Raw genomic sequence first — 20,561 nt, 5'->3', positions numbered from 1 at the left:
CTCAAGTCCCTCTAATAATTGGATATATTCTACATTACAAGAGGTAGAATGTGCCTGCATGGCCTGGCCTTGGCAAACAGCCTGGATAACAACTCCTGTGAAGCCTTTGGGTGGAAATAGTTGGGGTGGAGTTGAATACTCAAAGCTCAGCAGCATTTGCCCCAAATTTAACCGTGTTGAAGAGGGGTACTATCAACTACCAACTCACCGTGCTGTTATTGAACAGCAGCTGAGGAATTACAAGACGATGTTTTGAAGGAGGCATCAACCCAAATTGTAAGAAAACGAGAAAAAATGGCAGAAGATGACTTGAAGTGGGAACAGCAACAGTCAAAACTTGTTTTGGTACAGTCCCAAGTCCCTCTGCTGGCATTTGCCTGGCCCACCTAACACCCCCTCCCTATCGAACACTGGTAGTAGTCTGCATGGAGAGAGCAGGCTGCCAGTATGGGTGCAACACAGAGGGACCTGCACTGGAGGCCAACGTAGGTGAGCTCACGGGGTGCCTTCTCACCAGCGTGTTGCAGGAGCAGCACTCAGACATACACAGCAAGAGCACCCACAGCTCCAGGAGGGCGGCGAAGGCGTGCGCGTGCACGCACCACCAGAACTTTCTGAACTCCTTGTGCTTTCATGGCTCACCAGCTGCACAACCCAAATGCCATAAAGCAGTAATGGGGCTTTGGAAGTGAGACTGGGATACTGGGAAAGGCAGTGAGCACTCAGTATTGCATGCATGCTTCAGTCGACGTCATTCCTGCAACTCTATGAGAGTCATCATCTCAGCAACAAGACAATAAAGTTGCTTCTAAACTTTATATAATCAAGCACAAAAAGGCTTCCTGCTGCAGTTTGTTATTTATATATATTTTTATTTACACACAATAGCTATAAACTCAGAATACAATTGCTTTGAGAATGTTACTGTCTATAACACTTCAATAGTATTTTTTTTTTTAAGGGAATATGAATCAAAAGCAGAAAAGACTTTGATTCCTAGAAAAAGAGATACAATAAATCAGTAGGAATAAGACAATGGGAAAAGAATAGGATAAAAATAATCTGCATATTAACCATATGCCAACCTTTAGTGAAGACAGTTTCCAAGACAACATCAACTCAAAACATTCCAGAACAAGGATACAGCCTTAAAACATACAAAAACATCCTTATGGCTGAACCTATCAACAGAAGAGAAATATGACAGGTCCTCACCATTGCACAGAGACACGGACTGGAAAATGCATGGATGGACACAAGTACTTGTGATAAATAATCCTGATATTAGTTAACAGCAAAGAGTTTTGTATTGCAGGTCTGCTCTCACCTAACGAACTGAGAAATACCTGAACTGTCTGTATGACTTCTTCTAGAATTTACTTCGTTCAGAGTGGTTCAGAAGCCAGAAAAGATCCATTTGCATTCTGAGCAAACGTGCTCCGGAAGCAGCAGGATGACCAAAGTGCATTGCTGAGCAGCACGTTCACTACTCTGTCCCTCCCATCTCGTCCTCAAACTATGTGGAGAGTCAAACCAAGACAAGATAGGAACTCCATCTCAGTTGACTGTGCAACAGCCACAGCTAAAGCAAGAAGAATGAGGGAGAACGGATAAGGATAACGACAACGGATTGCTGTTAGCAGAGGGTTCAGAAAGGCTTGAGAGAAGGCAACAGCCCCAAACCATTATGCACAACACAAGTCCACCTGACTGGCTTTGAGAAGGTAGAAATTGTAAGGAAAGGCTGTAGACAAGCACTGTTGGGTGGAATCTACACACCAAGACTAACAGAAAGATGCACCAGGTCAGAAAAGAGGAATCAGAGAAGGAGGACTTTCCTCAAGCTCTTCAGATGACCGAGCACACCACTGGCAGGATGTTCCTCACCATGACTACACTCAAGATGGTCCTGAAACGCAAGTTTCTCCCTCCACATGGTAATTCCTACTGACAAAAAAGAGAATTCCCTTCAGCTCAAGACTTCTTTCAGTTCCCCACTGACAGGGACTTCTTTCAGTTCCTCACACCAAGATCCAAAGACCTCTAGAACAGCAGAGGTGGTTCATGTTAGATTAACACGATTCCATTGATTAAAAAGAAGTCCAGTAATTTAAAATCAAATACAAAAAGCAATATATTCTCAATATAAAGTACACCTTACCAGCATAATATGGTCTAACACTCTCTCGGTATCTCACAGTGTTGTTAGCAAAACAGAAATGGCAATGTTCTCTCTGCTTGAATTGACTGGTTTGCCCCAAAGCAGCATTCCCAACACTATTTGGACAACTTCATTTTTCACTGTTAGGGATTGTAACCAAGCTATTAAAGTGTTCAGCAAATCACTATCAAACAAGGCCATCTCCACAAGATGCGCTACTGAGCCTTTCAGATCAGCACATCTCTGAATCTGAACTATGAATAAGCAGCTCATTGTTCCTGTACAAGGATCCCCAAATGCATAATCAATCACCTTTTGATTCGAGGACAATCGAAAGCTATTCTCAGTTGGAAAATAGTCTGAAAGAATCATCTTTTGTAAGAAGTGAAGGTAATTGTTTCAATTGGAAGCTATTGTTGTGCTATTACGAACAGTTTGTTTGTAAAATCATTTGTATAAAAAAAAAATCTCAACAGTGGCTTTGCTTAAAAAGGGAGTTTACAGCTCAATGACTCTACTTGATGAACAAAAATCATATCTGCAGAATTTGGAGAATTTGATACTTGAAAAAACTACCTGGAAAAACTACCTGGAAAGAGAGGTCTGCCTTTATGCACAACTACAAACGACAGAGCAAGAGGTTTTTCTTCCTACTCTTCTGTGGAAAAGAGCAAACTATGTGAGGCACAATGGACAAGAAGCTCAATATCTGGTGGACGAGAAGCTCAATATGAGCCGGCAATGTGCTCTTGCGGCCCAGAAGGCCAACCGCGTCCTGGGCTGCATCAAGAGGAGCGTGGCCAGCAGGTCGAGGGAGGTGATTCTCCCCCTCTACTCTGCCCTTGTGAGACCTCACTTGGAGTACTGCGTCCAGTTCTGGAGTCCCCAACATAAGAAGGACATGGACCAGTTGGAGAGGGTCCAGAGGAGGGCCACGAAGATGATAAGAGGGCTGGAGCACCTTTCCTATGAGGACAGGCTGAAAGAGTTGGGGCTGTTCAGCCTGGAGAAGAGGAGGCTCCGGGGTGACCTTATAGCGGTCTTCCAGTACCTCAAGGGGGCCTACAGGAAAGATGGGGAGAGGCTGTTCAGGAGGGCCAGTTATGATAGGACAAGGGGTAACGGTTTTAAAATAGAGGGAGGTAGGTTCAGGTTGGATATTAGGAAAAAATTTTTTACCATGAGAGTGGTAGAACACTGGAACAGGTTGCCCAGAGAGGTGGTGGATGCTCCATCCCTGGAGACGTTCAAGGCCAGGTTGGACAAGGCCCTGAGCAACCTGATCTAGTTGGAGATATCCCTGTTCCTTGCAGGGGGGTTGGACTAGATGACCTTTGAAGGTCCCTTCCAGCCCTAACCATTCTATGATTCTATGATTCTATGACAAAAGACTTTTCCTCACCACGAGTATGAGAAAGAATTCTTTTTATAGTAACTTGTGAGAGGAGCAAACTGCTTATTCAGACACAAACTGTTCAAAATACGTACACGAGGAGTGGGAAGCTTACAGCCTGAACAGAAATGTAAGGAAGAAACTAAACGTAAGTTATGTCAGCTTCCCATTCTTCTATTGTGTTAGCTGCTGTAGAAAATTTACTGAAAGATCCCATGAAGTGACAAAAAGAATATGGAGTATTTACAGAACAGAACCATGGAATGGTTTGTGTTGGAAGGGACCTCAAAGATCATCCAGTTCCAATCCCCTGCCATGGGCAGGGACACCCTCCACTACACCAGGTTGCCCAAAGCCCCATCCAACCTGGCCTTGAACACTGCCAGGGATGGGGCATCCACAGCTTCTCTGGGCAACCTGTGCCAGTGCCTCACCACCCTCAGAGGGAAGAATTTCTTCCTTATATCTAATCTAAATCTCCCCTCTTTTGGTTTAAAACCATCTGTCGTGCCACTACAGGCCCTGGTAAATAGTCTTTCTGTCTCTTTAACGAGCCCCCTTTATATATCTAATGACCACGAGGTCTCCCCAGAGTCTTCTCTTCTCTGGGCTGAACAACAGCAGTCCCTGTGTATGCGTGTGCAGACTTTTATGTAACTTAACTGAAGGTGATACCTGAAAATGCCATCTCTAAACCCAATAAAGAAATATAAGAATACTTTCAGAGATTGAACTCCTCAGGGACAGGTTATGGTTTCAGTTGTTCCACAATCGACTTTTTCTATCCTGACAAGAATCAGTCATTTTTGATACTTTTGGTTGTAAAAGCAGAATTACTATTTAATATTTTAAATGAAACCACAGCATGGTTACAGTGTGAGATATACTTATGAATTCCATCACAAAGAAATGGAATATATTTCCAGCACGCATGGAAACTACAGACCTTTGCCACGAGTACTACTTTGCAAAAGATGAGGAATAAAAATCCCCCCAGGCTATAGTCTCTTTCCTACCTCCAACATGTGGCGAGAAATCCAGTTGTGCAGGAAGCGATGAAATCCTGAACTGGTAAAATCCCAAATGCACATATCCAACAATAGCAAGAAAACAAGCAAAACCACATCTCAGATGTTATTTTGCAACAAGATCTACAATTTGTTTCAGTGAAAGGATATCTTGCAGGACTGTCCTTCAGGGCATTGAGGAACCCTGTTTGTTGAGAACCTGTAGAAATAGAACCCAAAATTACCAGCTGAGTAAGAAATTGGACTACAGATTGCTTTCAGCATAGTTAACACAATTAATATTTGAAGATCAACAGAATAATCACAGAATAGATTTACTAATATAAACCTGAGATTATGTTGCTCAGCAGCAACAACATCAGAAAAAAAACCCTGAAGTTATCAGGTCTCACATCTGCAGGATATTTTCTCAGCCATACCAAATTGATGCATGCATACTTTCCCATGAACAAGATTTCTAATTATTCCTGTTCTTTTCAGACCTAATATGGAAACAAAATATTATAACCTCCTTTTTTTTTTTTTTTTTTTTTTTTAGTTTGAATTACTATTTTTCAAAGCAACTTTTTTACTTGGAAAAATTCATCCTATAAATCCAGATTCTCAACTTTCTCTCCTTTTCTCTGGAAGCAAAGTTCTCTGGACTGTAATCCTGCTCCTACTGCACCTGCACAGAAGGTTTTTCTAATAGGTGCTTGTTGCTTCTGGGTGAATAAAAGAATATCTACTAGCTGAAAAGGGCTCAGGAGCAGCATGCTCCAATGCACTAGAGATGCAGAAGCATCCACTTGGGTTCCACAACCGTGAGATATTAATCAAAAAGGGCAATTTGACAATTTTCTGGAGTTAGTCTGTAGAAACGGACTCAACGTCACATAGGTATAAGGCACACAGTTTGCATTTTACTTTGTAATTTAAATGATTTAAATGCGTCAGGTTGAAAGTCTTTCCCTCAGCAAAAAAAAATTCCCCCTCAGCTAAATTCACCTGAAGATTTGTATGAAGAGAGAAGAACTTTGTCTTTAAAACAAAAAAAGGAAAAAAAATATATATGTGTGTGTATATACATGTATATTCTCTAGACCTGCCTGGTCAATTTTACCATCTGCCATTAAAAAGGGAAAGTTACTTACCTTGCGTTTCTGAGTCTTTTCAGACTCTCATAACTGGTTCTTAGCCCCAAGGCACGTGACTAGTGGAACTTTCCCCTACCATCTTACTATTTTTAGGATCCTTAATGGCAATGGCAGTAGGTAGGTGTGATCTCTATTCCCTACTGCTGGTCACACTCTTCCAAGCAGTTCCCAATATACCAGACACGTAAGGTTCCTCACTGCAGGTAGGAGTAACTGGAGATAGGCACTACTACTGAAAAGATGTGAAGCTTGGGGAGATGGAAGGAAATCTTGCAAGACAATAGCTTCCAAGTACCTGATTTGCAAAGTAATTTTATTATTGTCACTAATACTTCGTGGAAAAATTCTTCATCCTAGAAAGGGCAAATTTCCAATGAATGCCTCAAAAGTAAGGCCATAAAACCCCAAAAAGTTAAGATGTATCTCTATCTCGTCACCTCTTACATCCACTAAAAACTATAAAAATGCCAGCTTGTGAGATTTATTAGAAGTGAAATGTTTCAACAGTTTTTCTAAATCAGGATGTATTAAAAAAAAAAAGAAAACAGGTTTCCTATATAATCAACAAGGTCAGAGAAAGAACTTCCCTATTAAGATGATCCATAAAAAATTATTTTTTTTTTAAGGTCAATGCCTATATGTTGCTAGAAATACCCCTCAGTCCCTTCCTAGAAGGATGTTGTCAGAAGGTGTTCAGTCTAACACAGGATACCTGGAACAAAGTGTTGCTGAGGGGAAGGTAATCCTGCTAGAAACATCTTCAGAAGAGGTAAGAACAGGATTTAAGTCAGCAGGACCTCCTCTAAAACCAATAATTTTGCCAGAACTTGTGGAAATACACATGGATGACTTTGAAATACTGCAGGAAGATTATAGTCCCAGGTCTAAAACCCGAGACTTTAATTCAGACTGACACAAGGACTATGTCATTTGCAAAGGTTCAGACTAAGCCCCTGAGAATCCTGCTTAATGGTCAGCATCAGCTGAAGAACTGCAGGGCTGCAAAACAGAATGGAAATGGTTGAGTGATAACATAGCAACCTAAGAGTGGTAACTATTAGAAGTGTAGCTATGAGGACTTCTAGAAGCATGGGGGGCACAGAGAGAGTGGAATGATCAATATTGCAAAAAAAAAAAACCCTTTTATTTGTAAACAACTCTTTTTTTTTGGACGCAGTCAAGATTATAGGAGATAAATCGGAAAGCTGGGCTTGAAGCTCCGACATAGCAAACAAACATGAAGGAACTAATCACAATCCATACCTGCTCCCATTGCCTTTGAGGACCAGTCATCAGAACTAGGGAGGTTTTTCCTGTCTCATCCCTGGTGGATCAACCTCCATCGTGAGGCTTTACAGCTGATATACTTAAACAAGCCAGCGTTTAACATTTACTATCCATTATCTGTAACACCTACGCAGTGCTGAAGTGCTGCTCAACCACACAGAGGCACAATTCCTTGCTCCACTCTTTGTCTAATTCACACTTAGAATTAGATATGGACACTGCAAAGTTAAAATCCACTGGATAAATCCCCTTGACATACAAAATATGAAATATTAGCATAATATTGGTAATTCATACGCTGAAAACTGCGGGGGAAAAAAAAAAAAGCACTGAACTGTTTATGAAATATGGGTAAGCTAGTGCCAAAGGTAGCTCCATACTGTCAGACTGGTGTTTTCAACTGCCAAATTCTAGCAGAGGATGATGACAGAGAAAAACCCCACGCTTCCTTCTTAAACGTAAAAAGCGTGCGTGCATTTACCCGTGTGTGCCCAAATAAGCTGCAAGGATTTGAGTATTAATGGAAAGTGTTCTCTTTCTATAGTCACTTTTCTCTTTTTAAATAACATGGACACCTTTTCTCTGCTCTTTCCACTGATATTAGAAACGCTGTATCTGGCAGAGAGAAAAACTTGGTGATCCAGATCACCCCCAAACTCAAAGTGTCCCTAGCTCCAGATTTCTGAGCTACAGGAGAGCTGCTCAGTGCTCTTATCCTTTTTTTGTGAAGCACAAATAAGGGGAATTGCTCTGCATTGTAATACACAAATTTTCATCCCGTCACAGTGTAATTAATTTAGGAAACTGAGCTCAATCTTGCATGTTTTTCAGTAAAGCATTCTCTAAATATTGCCATTATTGAGTTAGCTTTAGAAACGTGTTATCAACTCAAATGATTACTTCTATCAGGTTTCCATTGCAATATGGAATACAAAGAAATAAAAAGATCATATTTCCAAAATGATTAAAGAAATACTGTGCAAGGCAATATCCTAAATCAGTGAAAAGATAGAAAACTCTTAAGCTTCCTAGTGATAGTGGGTTAAAAAACCTCACAACACAAAAGAAGTCTTTAAAGACAAGTCATATAACCCATCACCAGAAATTAGAACATCATCATCATATAGGAGCCAACAAAATTTGTTACGTATGGGAAAAAGATATGACCCAAAAGAGTCTTGAAAATTCTCTCCTCAAACCCAATCCAGAATAGAAATAAAAATCAAACTCGTGAATATTCATTTTCCTATAGCTTATCTGATTCACTCCATTATAAATTGGTTATTCTCAGAACCTCTATGCAAATGAAAGCAACTTGTGTTAAAAATAGGGTAGAAAAAGATGCAAAAGTAAACAGCAAACAACAGAAAGTGTAAAATAGCTCCAGTCTATTTCCTAGCGATTTACCTGTTTGTTTGGATGGCAAGTGGTGCATGTTTACAGTTAAAAAAGCACACAAAAGTTCTTTAGGAAAATGATAACTATCTATATACTTAGCCATAGAGTACATGTGCTGTTTTTCCAATAAATCGTCCACGAAAGGACAAAAAAAAATTAAGGAAATTAAGATATTAAGCTAAAGGCAGCACTAGGTCAATGACTACCATGACTAGGGTCTACTACAGACCAGAATGGGACTCAGTGCGGATTGTGAAGCTTCAGAGAAAAGGCGAATAAATAAATAAATAAACAAACCCTGAATGATCAAAAGATTAACTTAAAAATAAAAAACTCAAGCAAATGGCTACATACGTAATCCGATTTCACCAGCATACTTACGAAGGATGACGTGGGTGATAACGAATGCAAATATAAAGACTGTCAGAAAGGACAGAGATAAAATAAACATATAAAAAAATCTGTAGTTTCTTTTCCCCACACAGTTGCCTACCCAGGGACAGTGGTGATCAAACCGTTCTGAAATGAGAGGCAGAAGAAAAAAAAAAAAAAAATGGAAATCAATTAATAAAATGCTGTTTATTTGAAAAAAGCTCTCTGAATACTCTATTAAAAACTCATGATTCAACTGGCATTTGCAAATTAGCCACAGAGAAATTCTTATTTAGAAAGGAAAAAATAGAAAAGAAAAAGGGAGTATTTTAATGGAACCTTACAGCTTTTGAAGAAATCAAAGTATGGCTGAGGTGAGCTCCCGTTAAACCAGCAGCGTTACTGGGATAAATGGTGCCATCGTACCAAGCAGCACGTATTTGTCCACTCTCACGTGCAGTGGCACCAACTCAACTGCATTTTCTTCTTTCAGAGTAAGGATTTTTTTCTTCTAGTGACTTTTCTCCTCAAAATCTGAGGGTTTTTTATGTTGTTTCATTTATATCTGTCATGATGACACCTCTGACTTATGTCTACTACCGCCTCATCCATGACAGAACATGAAATATTTATACCCTCCCACTTCCTCTTACTGCTTCACTCAAAACATTCTCCATTCCAAACCACCTATTTTTCCACTGAGAGTTGACAGTGCCACACAAAACCATTCCAAAGAGCAAAACCATTCCCACACGCCATTTTTCCAGTGTTAAGATTCAGACAGTCTTGTAAAATTTACTTACACTTTTTGGGAGGTTGAGGTTGGGTTGTTTTTTTTTGTGTTTTTTTTTTTTTTTAATGATCCATTCAATCTTACAGGAATTTTCTGTAAACCACGTGGTATAAAAATCCGTAGATGTTGTCGGAATGCTCCATTACCCTTCCCACCATAGGCTTCCTCTTCCTCTTCCTAAACCAAACCCTTTCCCTTTCTTTCCCTGAGGGATTAACTCCTTCCTGGGACAGGAAAAGGCCAGGATGGGTCAGAAACTCATGTTCCCAACACAGAGGAACTGCCCCAGCACTGGAAAGGGCAGAGGGACCAGTTCGCTTGGCATCTCCCAGGCATCCTGGAGCCCACCTCCCCGTCCCAGTACGCCGGGTAATGGAAACGGAGCAATTGTCAGGAAACCAAACTGGCATTTCCTAACTTCACACTGACAGAATGGTAGAATTTTCAAGTTTTTAATCAAATCTAAGACGGCAACGTAAGACACGTGCTCTCACACTGACTCTCTCTCACTCTTTGAGCCTTGTCCAAAGCTTGTTTTGTTTTCTGTGACTTTTACACCTCCACTGGTGCACAACATCAAACTATTTGTAATTCCAGAGGAAAGGCAGGCTATAAATTTGAAGTCCTTAAGCCCCACATTAAAAAGGCACATCTGTCCAAGTTGATTTTAGCTATGGCTTTATGTTAAAGACCTACAGTGGAGTTCTTCCTTGAAGGATGTATTTAGCATTACCTTAATTTAAAAAAAAAAAAAGTCAAGCCAACATGCACAACAGATTTCTGAGTTCACCAGACTTTCAGGGTTTTTTTTTAAATGGTTTTGCGTGACAGCTGTTCGGACCACATGTTTCTGCCATAAATCTGTTTCCAATTCCAATGGGGCTATTCAAGGTGAAGTCACTGAACTTTCTTAGGATAAGGCTTCAGAAATACTTTGATTTACTGAGTACTGCTAAGAATACCAAGAACTAAACACTCCAGTATCTAGAAGGGTAGGCAATACTACCTTTATTCAGTGCAATACAGTTGTACTCCCAAAATAAGATGACATTGCATTTGAACACTACTATTTATTTATGTTTTTTTTTTTTTTTTTACATTTGTGCTTCTGAATGAGTCCTTATTTTCTGATAAACACTTTACTTCATTTAATGGGTACCTAATACAATGCATGAGTATATAATAACACAAAGAAAAATACAGTTACAGAGACTTTTAAAGAACATAATCCTAGGGTACTTTTGTATGCTACTGCTTCAGAAAAAAAATGTAAAATCATGACGTGTCTTTGGAAGATGAATTCCGTATATACACATTTGTTCTCTTCTATGCTGACACTGTAGGTATCAACAAATTATATTGACATAAAGCTCAGTTTCTAGCCATGAAACCATATTTAGATACACGTAGACATCTACTTGATAGATTCAGATATATGCAGACAAAAACACACACATGCCTATCTACAAACACACACATTTTTTTTTTTTTCCCACACACTTACTAAAGATTGGCTTGATATTTTTAACCTACTCGTCACTCCTCTCCAATTTCTGTCTTCGAACTTTCTTGGTAAACTGAAAGGCTCTGCTTTCTCAATAAATACCTTACCCATCACTGTGAAGTAATACCTAAGGTGTTTGTAAAGCAGAAACGGGCAGAAAAGGCTAGCTGGATATGAAAAACACTGCTACAGTGTTAAATCTGAATCAACTCTAATGAAAAGGAGAATTATTAAAGGGTTTACAGGAGTATTATGAATTAATAAATTTGGCCTCATTTTTCTCAGGCACAAAATAGAAAGAGATATCACATTTATGCTAAATGCCACAAAACAGTACACTAAAAAGCAAGAGATTATTCTACTCAGGAGAGGACAAATATGTAAATCCAAGTTAAAGATAATAGCCTCAGAGCTGGGAGCTCTTCTGCTTAGTCGACAATGCAAGAGAAAAGAGTCAATCCTGGCAAAATGAATAGACACACACTAAGCAGAAACTTCTAATGCTGTTAAGAAATATAAACTCTCTTAAATCTAGAGCTGCTTCTTATTCCTTACAAGAAGACATGGCTTTAATGAAGAAATAACACAATATCTTTAGGTTCACCTCCAGCACTCTAGACGCCTGCAAACTGAACAACCAATGATCCGGAAAACAAAGCTCTGCCTGACATCTCTACTTGGCTTGGACAATGTTGGCAGCTAAATGAAGATTTACCTTCACTGAGAAATAAGAAACTACTGATGCTGAGAAAAAACAGGGATCCTGGCCTTCATAAACTTAAAATGCAGGGCTAACAAAAATGCAACGGATTGCTACGAAGAATAACAGACTGTTTAGAAGGGATGGCTGCAGTTCTGGTTCAAATGTACAGGATAGAGTTAACATGCTGCTATATTCGATCATACATTTGTGATAGGATTAATGTGAAAATATTTGAGGCAAACGAAGACAATCAAAACATTGGTAATGCAAATTCTTGTTAACAAAAGGCATATTAGAACTCTTAATGAGGGAGGAAGAAAGCTGCAAGGGCTGAAAAGTTTGCCTATGGAAACATCCCATGGATAGAAAAGTTGTGATAGATCATCCTCCCACACTCAATTTTAAGCAAAAGCAGCAAGGATCTGCCTTCACGACGTGGTATGATGATACAGTCACCTCCACCTGAGTGAGAACTCCTGCCAGAACAGATGGGCCAGTTCCTCCCCTTCCAGCCGTCCCGTGAACAGCCTCTTGCCTGCGTGCTTACAGCTCTCAGTCCTTAGGCCGAGTCTGGTGTTCATTTCACCCTGCAGGAGCTGGTTCACAGAGCCAGATAAACCTAAAACTATGGTTAACTTTCCATTGCCTAGCTCCCCAGAGTACCAGACAAACACCAAAACTGGCCCCAGTGAAGCACTGAGAACACGCTGCCGCAGAAGGGATGAAACAACCCTATCGGAGGCAGCCAAGTGTTAATGCAGCTGAGCTGTAACACCAACTGTACTACAGGTTAACACTTACCAGGGCTGCAGCAGAAATTAAGTTTTGATTAATTTTTCAGAGCCTGAGAACAAAAGCTTAAGCAAACAAAAAATAACGAGGAAACGTGTGAACTATTTACAAGGCAAAGTATCAATGAAAAGAGGAGATGAGTAAACGGAGACTAAAAATGCTGCTGTAAAGACCACAGACAACCAAAGAGGTCAGAAACCTCAAAAGCTGTCGCTGAACCTGCAACAGTGACTTTATTTTACTCTTTTCCAATTGATCAGCGACTTCAAATTTGGATAATAACTTCGGAAGACAGCCAGCACCCCCAAACCCAAATCCTACGGATGAGGCTTTACGAGATAACCAAGCTAAGCTAAAAGCTTAGCAGCAGTGAAAGGGACAGCCACGTGCTGCCTGTCCTGCTACTTCATCTCACTTCTTCTTTTACTGTCTAAGCTGCTGATGAGTCAGGTCAGTTCCCTAAACTGGCAGGAAAGAAAAAAAAAACAACCAATTATTTTGTTCATTGCCTAGTGAGAAAAACTGATTTACCAACGGCTACGTGTTACTAAGGGCTGTGAGAACAGGATAGAATCACACATACAAAAAAAAAGGATGAAGTTCAGATGCTGCCCTTTGGCAGCAGCAAGCTGCCAGCATGACTCAGGGGTCTTATTAACACCCACCTAACAATATACGGTAACTGGATGACAGAAGAACATACAAGTTACATCGTAGTTCAGACATAGATTTCTCATAGATTTCTAGGTTGGAAAAGACCTTAGAGATCATCCAGTCCAACCGTCCCTAATCCCCATTAAACCATATCCCTAAGTACATCATCCACCCTTTTCTTAAACACATCCAGAGATGGGGACTCAACCACCTCCCTGGGCAGCCTATTCCAGTGGCTGACAACCCTTTCAGAGAAGAAATACTTCCTAACATCCAACCTGAACCTCCCCTGACTAAGCTTATATCCATTTCCTCTTGTTCTATCACCCAAGACATCTCTCTTGGCTTTTACCTTCTCAAATATTTACATTTGAAAACTTGCTCAAGAAACATTAACTGCTGGATATCTCAAACAAAATGAAAACTGGCAACACTTCCCACTTTAATAAGCAATGGTCTCATAGATGGAGAGTGTTTCCTTCGGAAGCCAGACCGAAGCACGTTCCTTGCTGCTCAGAACCAGTGTCAAACCTTGACTTTTCCACTGCACAGCATGTAGACTCCTTAAATCCTTAAGTGTTCAGCTTCCATTTTTCAATCACTACACTCCAGGACACCACATACAAAATGACCTCAACGCTTTCCTTCCTCTTTCAAAACATTTAATAAAAGCTTTATAATTTACCAGGAACAAAAAAGCACTTTTACACGGAACACTTGTAGGCCAGCTCAGCCCTTCAGTTTGCAGCTTTTCTCGTCTCTTCACACTGTGGTCTGGGAAACATTGATTATTATTTATGACCTGTCTTGCATCCCAAGACTGGGAAGAATAAACAGCCCACTATTCAAATCTTGTGTCATTAAAAAAAAAAAAAAAATCACACTATAACTCAACCAACTGGGTCAGCGTTACTAAAAGTTACTTTTCATAGTAGCAGTGTGATATAAAACTACAAGGTTGATTGTCCTGGATGCACACTGGACAATTATGGAGAGATACCAACACATCTGCACATATTTGTAACGATGACAATGACAGCTTTTTGTAGGACTATGATGTCATGATATGACCACATCTATTCAGGCGTCTGGACTTGATGTTTTGTCTGACAAATGGTACTTTCACAATTTGGTGGCTCTTGAAATGTTTAGGAAAACAAGTGAGGTTTTTGGAAAAGTATTCCTTATATGGACTTTATTACCAAAAGTATTTATTTTCTGCTAGGATACAGTGGTTCAATCCCAACAGCCTGCTGAGAGTCATGTACGTATGCATAAAAGCCAACATAACCATTAAATCCTTTGCAGTTAGTTCAGAATATCTGATAATTTAACATAAATAATTAAAAAATCTTGTTTGTATTGTTCCAGTATTCATAGCATATTCATAAAAACTATCCTTAGCTCAGATGTTCAGTTCCACTGACTAATGTCATCACTCCTAAGCAAATTATTTATTTAATCATATTTGAAAAACCACTGATGGGACTTGCCATCAATTGGCAACAGCAATCAAATATATGGATTAATTTAACTTACACAACATTCACCTGTGACAACCACTCCTCTGACAATGCCTTTGCTGTTGCTTTTGTGGAATGAAATCAGAGTAGAAATTCATATGAAAAAAAGGGGTGAATAACAAAAGTCTACATTTATATGCATGCTGATGTTATTTTAGAACATCTGTTATGGACAATGCACAATGGATCTTTTAAATTACTGAGATTCAGTACTTTTGTGCTCTAATTCCAAACCAAAACACCCCAGAAAAACAAATGGAACAGAACAAGCCTTCTAGCCTCAAGTTTACACTCAGGAAACGCTCACCGAAGGTTTCCTCCGGATTAAATCCTGAACACTGCAGTGATCTCTGCAAGGTGATGTCAACTCAAACAGCAACATAGCGTTGGGGAGGGTGGGCCTCTATTAACGAAATAAATTATTAATGTGCCTGGATATCTACAAGAGAAAGTCAATCAGGAACACAAACACGAGGGCTACTCAACAAATGTTTCACTCTCATGGTCGTCTAAACGCTGTCCCAGATAGCAAAGCTATTTGGGTGGGATTTTTTTTTTCTCTTTTTATTTTTAGAAAATCAGTTGCAGCTTCAATAGTAGCAGACTAATATTATTCACAAAAAGAAGATAAAGATGCTTAATTTTGTTAATAAAACGAGCAATTGATTTATTAGGCAAACATCCAGCCATTGCCCTAGGATAGTTCAGAGTAATTAAACTATATTGTCACATAGCTCACTTCACTGCTACCTCCAGTAATAAACGTTGACTAATTAACAACAAACCTCTTTTACAGCATGCACATTAATGGTGACGTTTTCAAAGGCAGCACAGCAGTTTCTAAACTGGTTTTCTAAACTGGTGCCTGGTTTTTGACAGGTACAAAGAGAGGACAGCAAAGGACCTCACTGCTTAACAATCCCTCCTCACATATGTAAGTCACGCCAGGGGAAATTTAGGTTGGATATCAGGGAAAATTTCTTTCCAGAGAGGGTTGTGAAGTATTGGAACAGGCTGCCCAGGGAGGTGGTGGAGTCCCCATCCCTGGAGGGGTTTAAAACCATGCGGATTTGGTGTTGAGGAAGATGGTTTAGGGACCCTGACAGTGCAGGGGGAATGGTTGGACTTGATGATCTCTTCCAACCAGATGATTCTATGAAATCTGTTCTTATTAATACTTTGGTTCCCAAAGCAGGGCCAGGCACACCCAACCATGAAGAGAGAGTGTCAAAAACCTCACTCATCCCTAGGGGAAGTGTCATATCCTTGCCAGGTATCAGCGTCCACAAAGTTCATGGCTTTGTTCCTCTCTCTCTTCTATGTGAAAGCACTTTTTTTCTTTTTTTAATATACAGTTGCTGCCTTGTATTTGCCTTTGAATTCCTTAGCCATCTTTCATATTATTGCACTTCATGTAAATATTTATTTTCTTAGGTTCCTAATTTTTTTTTTTTTTTTAATATTTTCTTGGTAATTTCTCTCTTTAGTTTTTACTCTGACATCTAAGGTTTATAACAGTTGACAAAGTTGGGTATTACGATCATCTCTGCATTTTTTTTTATATGCAGACCAATCCATAGGCTGCAACCTCTCTCTGAAGTAACCTACAATACTTTAATTTAATATTTTTAAAGAGATTTTTTGCCATATTTCCCAGTGCTTTGGCTTAACACTTAAAAACTCTTTGACACACATGCCCTATTCCCTGAATTTCTAAAGCACATCCAGTATATAGATGGCACAATCATGTCACTTCTGTAAGTGCTGGTGCATATTCCATTTGGCAGCTTCTTAGGTGCCCCAAAAAGGCAGCACAAACAAAAAGAGCCAAAGTCATTTCTCACATCTAAAACCTGAGGGGGGGAAAAAAAATAAAAGGAGAATTAAAAAAAAACCACAACATAGCAGCCAATTTTGTGGTTTTAACTGTTCAGCTAGAGAGTCACCTTCAAGAGACCTGAAGCTGAGGTTGAACATGTTTGAAAATCAGGCCCCAAAATGAAGTGAAAATTGTCCTCTCTTCATCGCAGGGAAGGTACGGAAGGAAGCAGGCAAAGGTCATGAAAAGGAACCGAAAGCAAAAAGGGAGATAAGATCATAGAATCATAGAATGGTTAGGGCTGGAAGGGACCTTCAAAGGTCATCTAGTCCAACCCCCCTGCAAGGAACAGGGATATCTCCAACTAGATCAGGTTGCTCAGGGCCTCGTCCAACCTGACCTTGAACGTCTCCAGGGATGGAGCATCCACCACCTCTCTGGGCAACCTGTTCCAGTGTTCTACCACTCTCATGGTAAAAAATTTTTTCCTCATATCCGATCTGAATCTACCTCCCTCTATTTTAAAACCATTACCCCTTGTCCTATCAAGGATAATGAAGGAAGAATAATCAAGATAATGAAGGAAGTGAAGGAAGTGTGCTCCAGGAGGGAATTAAAACCAAGTACAATAAAGTCCTGACGCCAAGTAAATACACACGGGTTATAAAGGACCACGGAGTCCTGGGAAAACTACTCTCAAAACCCAAACTGTTACAATGCCACCTCTCAGCCTGGTTTTGAAGTCATTTGTGTTCTCCAGGCTGAAAGACGGTGGTACCCGGAGTGACTACAGGGAGCCCTTCTCCCAGAAGACACTGGTACTTCTCACTCTTTGTCTTATGCTGCGTGAGTTATGTGTTACGCGTGTTTTAATAATTCATTTCCCATTTTAAGAAAATAAATTTACAACACTGGTGCCTCATCTGGGGAACAACGTTTAAAAACAATGATTGTATCAAAACTCTGGTACCTAACACATCATATTGTCAAAGCAATAAATTGATGTAGGCTAGCCAAGACCAAACCCAAAAGATGATGCCTACAATTGCCTGGGAGAGCGCTTTACAGAAGCAATGGTTTGACCAGAAAGGGGGTGCCTTATACAGCATATTTCTGTCAAAATTTCTGTCCAAATCTTCACGCGTGGTCTCACATTTAGCATCGACAGTGAAACAGACTTACAAGTGAGAGGAATCCTCTCTCTTACAGAAAAGAGAAACAGCGATAGAAATTCCAACATAGTACGTGTGCCTTTAGCACTGCTGGCATCCTGGTTCCCCATCCCAAAGAGTCCATATTAGAAGGCCAACTAGAAGGCGGCCAACTAGACCCATCAAGACTTATTGAAAAGAAAGGGATAACCTCCCAAGGTTCAAGGTCTATGCTGAAAACTTGTGAGAGCGTGAGAACGTTCAAGCAGGAAGCATCCCCAAATCTTGCCCTCTTCTCCTGTTCTTCCCCTGGGATCCACCTCAGCCATGGCAGAAAACAGGCTGCTGCACGACCCAAAACTTTGTGTATCTTAGCATGGCATTCTCATGCTCATCAGTGATCTCTGAAAAAACAAACTAATTCCTTAGCAATTCTAATGAAAACGTTTCAAAGTTAAGTTGTGACATCCAGTTTCAAAAACCTGAGCTTTCAATCCTCTGTGGAAAAAGAATAAATCATGTGTTGAAAGAAAACCCAGTGGAACTGGAGAATAGAAGCTATCTTCATCCATCAGTCGCACATGAATTTACCATACACAGATTTTGAAACCAATAAAAATGCCATATTCTCTTACATTAATATAAATGGTGGATTTTTTCTTCCACCATACTGGATTTTTGCTTTACTCTAAATCAGTTACAGTGGCTTGATAAGCCCAACTGTGGCATGTGAATGCAAGGAAGGCTTTAGATATTTACATTATCAGACTAAGTTGATTTACTGCTTGTTAAATCATAATTCACTGCTTCTCATTAGTCATTCAGTACTATATTTAAATAAACTGTTTGGAAATAGTCAACTGCTTGTTAAGCTTTTATTACAGAAATCAAATTGAACAAGGCAAAATTTATTTACTAAAACAAAACAAAAAAGGAAATTACACAGTTGACGTTGAAATTACAAAAATAAATAAAAAAAGGTCATTTGATCATTTCAGAAGCAAGCCCAGCCACTGGCTTCTTACTTCTTACGCAGCAGTAACTATCTTGAGCTCAGAATTTATGTCTGCTCTGGTTATTTTTTTTTTAAGTCTTTATTTCTTGTGTTTATGTGTACATTATTTTCAATTCATTTATAATTTTTAAGCAACATAATGACACAGAAAACCCTCGAGAGGCTAACTTTCAACTGCTGTTCACAAAGGCAGCTAAAGGAAGCAAGTCAGGAATACATCCAAGATATTTGCCTCAGGGAACAGGTATTTGAGCAAATTTTTGAAGGCATTACATAAATGCAACAAACTGCATGTGTATGAAAATCCAGATTTTTCTGGACACTACCATGAAAATATGGTAAAGCTAAGGGAATCTGAAGTATTACTATGGGTAGAACTCAAATTAGTTTGCAGGGGTTTTTTTAAAGCCATTTCTTCATATTTTTATCTAAATATTTAGATAAAATACAAAATTTACATTTTGTAAATGTAGCCATTTACAAAAAAACTAGTGATGAAATGAAAATCAGAGGCAAGATCAAGTATGAGATATGCGTACTAGACAACTAGACAGGATTAATTCAAAAGGGAAGAAAAAATCAACAGTGAATAAATTTTTGCATATACTTAAATACTTAAAATGCTGCTAAGGACTCCTTACAGGATGAAAAGTAGGAATAGATGAGACAGAGTGAAAGCAGCTCTCTTTCACACTGCATTCATTTGCTCAGCACCATAAAACACCTGCAGGGAAAAGGAGCAGACTGGTTTTTTTCTGAGCAGTGAGTGCTGGTTTGGGATGCACGTAGAGTAGGAATTAATTTTGCACTGGTTTAGTTACATCAGTAGGAACCAGTGAATGACAGTGGCACAAGAATACTCATTGCCATTATAAGATTTATTCACAAACTAAAATTAAATAAAAGCATCATTGCTTGACAATCCTAACTTAATAGTGGAGGTAAATGGCATAACAGATTCTGATTTCCACAAGTACATGAGCAAGCTGATTTTCCTGACACCTGTTTTTCACAATTAGCTGCACGTACCTGTAGATTTCATTTTTTGCATTCAATACACCTGAATATTTATATGACAAGTACCTGTACCTAATCAGGAAACAAAAAATACTATGCAGTGTATCCTGAAAAAGTCAACGTTTATTTTAATTTCCATTATAAATGCTGAGGAGAAAAAACACAGCAAATTCATTCCAATAAATGAACGGAATTATTTTAAAACAAATAATTCCAAATTAAAAAAATGTGCCAGAGACAATTACAATGATCATACCTATTTTATGAGCAAAGACGACTATTATTTGATACAATTATCACTTAGATGAGTCATTTGCTCAGACTCTTTTCCAATATGCATTCATAATAATTCCCATCTGCTGGTTCATCACAGACATGACCAGCAGACAAAGATTGTTTAAGTTGTTTACCCCTCCATCACTAGCTGTATGGTTCACAGAGTAGGTTTTCCAAATTGAGTATGATTGAGTATCACAATCAGATTACAGAATAATCTGTAGAAAAATCCTTCATATCAGTTTATTAGAAAATCTGAAACGTTATTTTAAAATGAGCTTCAGGACATGTGTGTGGGACTTGCTCTTATTTAAGCACTCTCTTGGTAAAGACAACAGCCTTTAAGTTCTCTTCACTGCACTGGTCAATGACTGCATTTTCAGATTATCAAATCTGCTGCCCAATACAACACTCATGTCCAGGTTACACATTTGATATAATATTTTTCTGGAAATGTGTCAACTGCAATCCCTAAACATCCATACTTGCCAAGTTCAATAGCTTTTACAACACTTAGTATTTTCTAACACATCAGAAAA

The 20,561-nt window shown here is 39.3% G+C and overlaps 1 protein-coding gene across 7 annotated transcripts in view; it reads right to left on the bottom strand.

Annotated features, from left to right (window-relative positions):
* The window catches only part of ZDHHC14 (zDHHC palmitoyltransferase 14), a 116,832-nt gene that overhangs the window by 16,069 nt on the left and 80,202 nt on the right, over positions 1-20,561 (bottom strand). For 6 of the 7 annotated variants that reach the window (XM_086631184.1, XM_086631186.1, XM_086631185.1 and 3 more), the window contains 2 exons: positions 8,785-8,922; positions 4,733-4,781 (listed from right to left, as the gene is read on the bottom strand). In XM_086631184.1, coding sequence (XP_086487310.1) covers positions 4,733-4,781; positions 8,785-8,922 — 187 coding nt within the window. The remainder of the gene's footprint in view (positions 1-4,732; positions 4,782-8,784; positions 8,923-20,561) is intronic. The other variant, XM_086631188.1, reaches the window with a different exon arrangement.

The sequence above is a fragment of the Tauraco erythrolophus genome, chromosome 2 (assembly GCF_009769465.1).
Source record: "Tauraco erythrolophus isolate bTauEry1 chromosome 2, bTauEry1.pri, whole genome shotgun sequence".
NCBI lineage: Eukaryota > Metazoa > Chordata > Aves > Musophagiformes > Musophagidae > Tauraco > Tauraco erythrolophus.
Note: the sequence above shows the minus strand (reverse complement) of the source record. Positions and strands in the feature narration are given on the sequence as shown.